Below are 3,509 nucleotides of genomic sequence, written 5' to 3'. Positions count from 1 at the left end.
TAGACCAAGAGGCTGTTGTTTGAACAGAACAAGGGGATACTGCATGGTTTTTAATCAGTAAGGGAGTGTGTCAGGGTTGTATCCTTTTACCATACTTATTCAATCTGTATGCTGAACAAATCATCCAAGAAGCTGGACTATATGAAGAAGAATGTGGCATCAGGATTGGAGGAAGACTCAATAACAACCTGCAATATGCAGACAACACAACTTTGCTTGCTGAATGTGAGGGTGACTTGGAGCTCTTACTGATAAAGATTAAAGACTCCAGGATGCAGTATGGATTACATCTCAACATAAAGTAAATGAAAATCCTCACAACTGGAGCAATAAAGAGCATCACAATAAATGGAGAAAAGATAGAAGTTGTTAAAGATTTCATTACTTGTTTCCACAATCAACACCAATGGAAGCAACAGTCAAGACATTGGACCATGTATTGCACTGGGTAAATGTGCTGCAAAAGACCTCTTTCAAGTGTTGCATGATGAAGATGTCTCCATGAAGACTAAGGTGCACCCAAGCCATAGTATTTTCAATTACCTCATATGCATGTGAAAGCTGAACAATGAAGAGTGAAGACCAAAGAAGAATTGATGCTTTCAAGTTGTGGTGTTGGCAAAGACTACTAAAAGCACCATGGACTGCTAAAAAAACTAACAAATCTGTCCTGAAAGAAGTGCAGCCAGAATGCACCTTGGAAGGGAGACTGGCAGACTTTGTGTCACCTACTTTGTTCATGTTGTAAGAAAGGTCCATTCCCTGGAGAAGGATATCATGCTTGCTAATGTGGAGGGGTCAATGAAAAAGGGGAAGGCCCTTCAATAAGAGGGATTGACACAGTATAGAAAGGATCGTGAAGCTGACACAGGACTGGCCATTGTTTTGTTCTCTTGTACATAGGATTGTTATGAGTCAGAGCTGACTTGAGGCACCTAACAACAACAACAACAACAACTAAAAATAAAAAATGCTCCTTACTTTATGATTTAATTTATGACATACAGGAAAAGTAAAGTAGAACTAGTGACACAGAAATCATCAGTGGTTTCAGGTGACAAATTGACTACATAAGTTTTCATTTTTTATGCATTAAGCAATACTTGTATTCCTTATATGTAGACTTTCCTGAGTTTGAGGAGATCTTAATGCTGAAGTGTGTGTCACTAGAGCTTCTCATGCTGTAACAACACAGGCTTTGAGTCAGATATAAATGGATTTGCATCTTGATTTCACCCTAACATTCTTTAACCCTCCTGAGCTTCAATTTACCTATCTGTGAAGATAAAATGTGAAGTGAAGATAAAATACTTCTTTATTCATTACTTCATGTAATAGAAAAATAATAAATCTCTAATGATTGTCTTAGTGGTAGCTGCTATAATCATTATAACACCATGATTAACATGTTTAATAGAATTATTATTTAAAGATTATAGTCCATCTTTATTATTAAAACTCTTGTAAACCATTATTCTTCCCTAGTTTATTGTTCAAATTCAAAAGAAAAATAGCATGAACTAGTGCTTGGAATCAAAAAGACCCTAAAAAACAGAATTGGAATGGGTAATAAGTACAATCAGTTCAATACATTCATTAAGATGAACTTACTGATTCTGTTTTGTTTTGTATGCAGTTTTATTAACTCAGTTTGGTGAGAAGTCATTGTTTATTTACCTGGAAATGTGATATATTCTCTTATTCAGAAATAATACTCTGATATATCTTCCTTACTAGAAAAGGAAGGGATAAATATTAAAGATATAGCATATAGAATTCTAATTTTTTTTTTAAATGTGATTGCTATACATTAGCAAATTTCCTTACTTCTTTAAGAGTAATGCAATTCTTTTGATTGAGTCATTGAAGGCTTGTTTTACTTGCTTGTTCCTCAGGGTGTAAATGAAGGGGTTCAGCATCGGGGCAATGGAAGTCATGAGTACTATTACACCCTTATTAATAGCCACTGAATTCTTTGCTGAAGGTTTCACATAGATGAAGATGCAGCTTCCATAGGTGATGGAAACCACAATCATGTGGGAAGAGCAGGTGGAAAATGCCTTTTTCCTTTGCTGGACTGAAGGAAAGCGTAGAATGGTGTTTATGATGTATAAATAAGACAGAACAACGGCTACAAGTGTCATAATAAAGGTCAACACAGCACAAACTATGACTACCTGCTCAACGAGCCATGTTTCAGAGCATGAGATCTTTAGAAGAGGGAATGCGTCACAGAAAAAATGGTCAATGACATTAGAGTCACAGAATTCCAGATTTAGCCCTAGGCTTAGAGGTGGGACTAAGATCAACAAGCCAGCTATCCAGCAACAAAGAATGAGTTTTCTACAGACCTTGTGATTCATAATGGTCACATAATGTAGGGGCTTGCAGATGGCTACATATCGGTCATAGGACATGGTGGCTAGGAGAAAAAATTCTGTAACAGCAAAGAGGTCAATAAAAAATATTTGAATGAAACAATTGTCATATGTAATTGTGTTATCACCTGTTGCTATATTGTACAAGTATCTAGGAATACAAGCAGATGTAAACAAGATTTCTAAGAAGGAGAAATTTTGCAGGAAAAAGTACATGGCAGTTTTAAGGTGAGAATTGATGAAGGTGAGGGAGATGATTGTCAGGTTCCCGGTTACACTCAGCATGTAGGTGATAAATAGAAAGATGAAAATCATAGCCTTCAGTTGTGGGTCATCTGTTAGTCCCAGCAGGATAAAAGTTGTTACTGTGTGGTTTCTCATAGTTGGCTTCTGATTTCTAGGCATCCTGAATTTGTAATTCAGAGCTATGTGATATGAGGAGAATGATGCTAATACCACGTAGCAATAATGTATGGCTCAACAAACTACATAAACCATTTCACATGCAATTTTTCATCAATTTAATTATAAATAAAATTATACTAATAGCAAAAGGTTGTTTTATTTTTCTGGATATCACATGCATTCAGCCTTTGACAGGCTGTGATCTTACCACTTTCTATCACTGTCTATTGGAAAATATTGAGTTGTCCTTTTCTGACAGGTTTCTACTTTATACATGTTCCAGTTTTTGCAGGTTTTGCTATATATAGAGCTATAAAAAGAAAAAATAATAATTTTTATTTCATTCATTAGAAATTTATTTCCTTGAGACTCTGACATTGCAATGCAGATGTTGACTAATAAATACATGCTAACAATCTCAATGACTTGATCCACGATGATTTTCCTTTTGTTAGTCACCTTTCTTGCACTTCTCATCACATGTAACTACAGTTTGCCTCCACCTTTCAAATGAAACAGATTTTGTCAAAATTTTGTCAATGACCTTTTTCTGGGATGTAATATTAAAAGACTTCTATGTGGATTGTATACTTTTGACCACAAAGTATTCATAACATTCTCTTATAACTTATCTTAGCAACACACATATGTTTTTCCTTTCACCTTATTGATTTAGAATTTCAGGATGTTGTCTATTATGCTTGTACTTCTGAGTCTTCTTTCTTA

The 3,509-nt window shown here is 35.2% G+C and overlaps 1 protein-coding gene across 1 annotated transcript; it reads right to left on the bottom strand.

Annotated features, from left to right (window-relative positions):
• Positions 1 to 1,823: 1,823 nt before the first annotated feature.
• Positions 1,824 to 2,810, bottom strand: LOC103213458 (olfactory receptor 6C2-like). The gene has a single exon (XM_007959232.2). It carries the CDS (start codon positions 2,781 to 2,783, stop codon positions 1,824 to 1,826), a length of 960 nt encoding a protein of 319 aa, XP_007957423.2. The 5' UTR covers positions 2,784 to 2,810.
• Between the last annotated feature and the right edge of the window lie 699 nt (positions 2,811 to 3,509).

This window comes from Orycteropus afer, unplaced genomic scaffold, assembly GCF_000298275.1.
Source record: "Orycteropus afer afer isolate SDZICR_OR568_19922 unplaced genomic scaffold, OryAfe1.0 scaffold02603, whole genome shotgun sequence".
NCBI lineage: Eukaryota > Metazoa > Chordata > Mammalia > Tubulidentata > Orycteropodidae > Orycteropus > Orycteropus afer.
The sequence above is the reverse complement of the archived record's forward strand: the minus strand, read 5'-3'. Positions and strand labels throughout refer to the sequence as shown.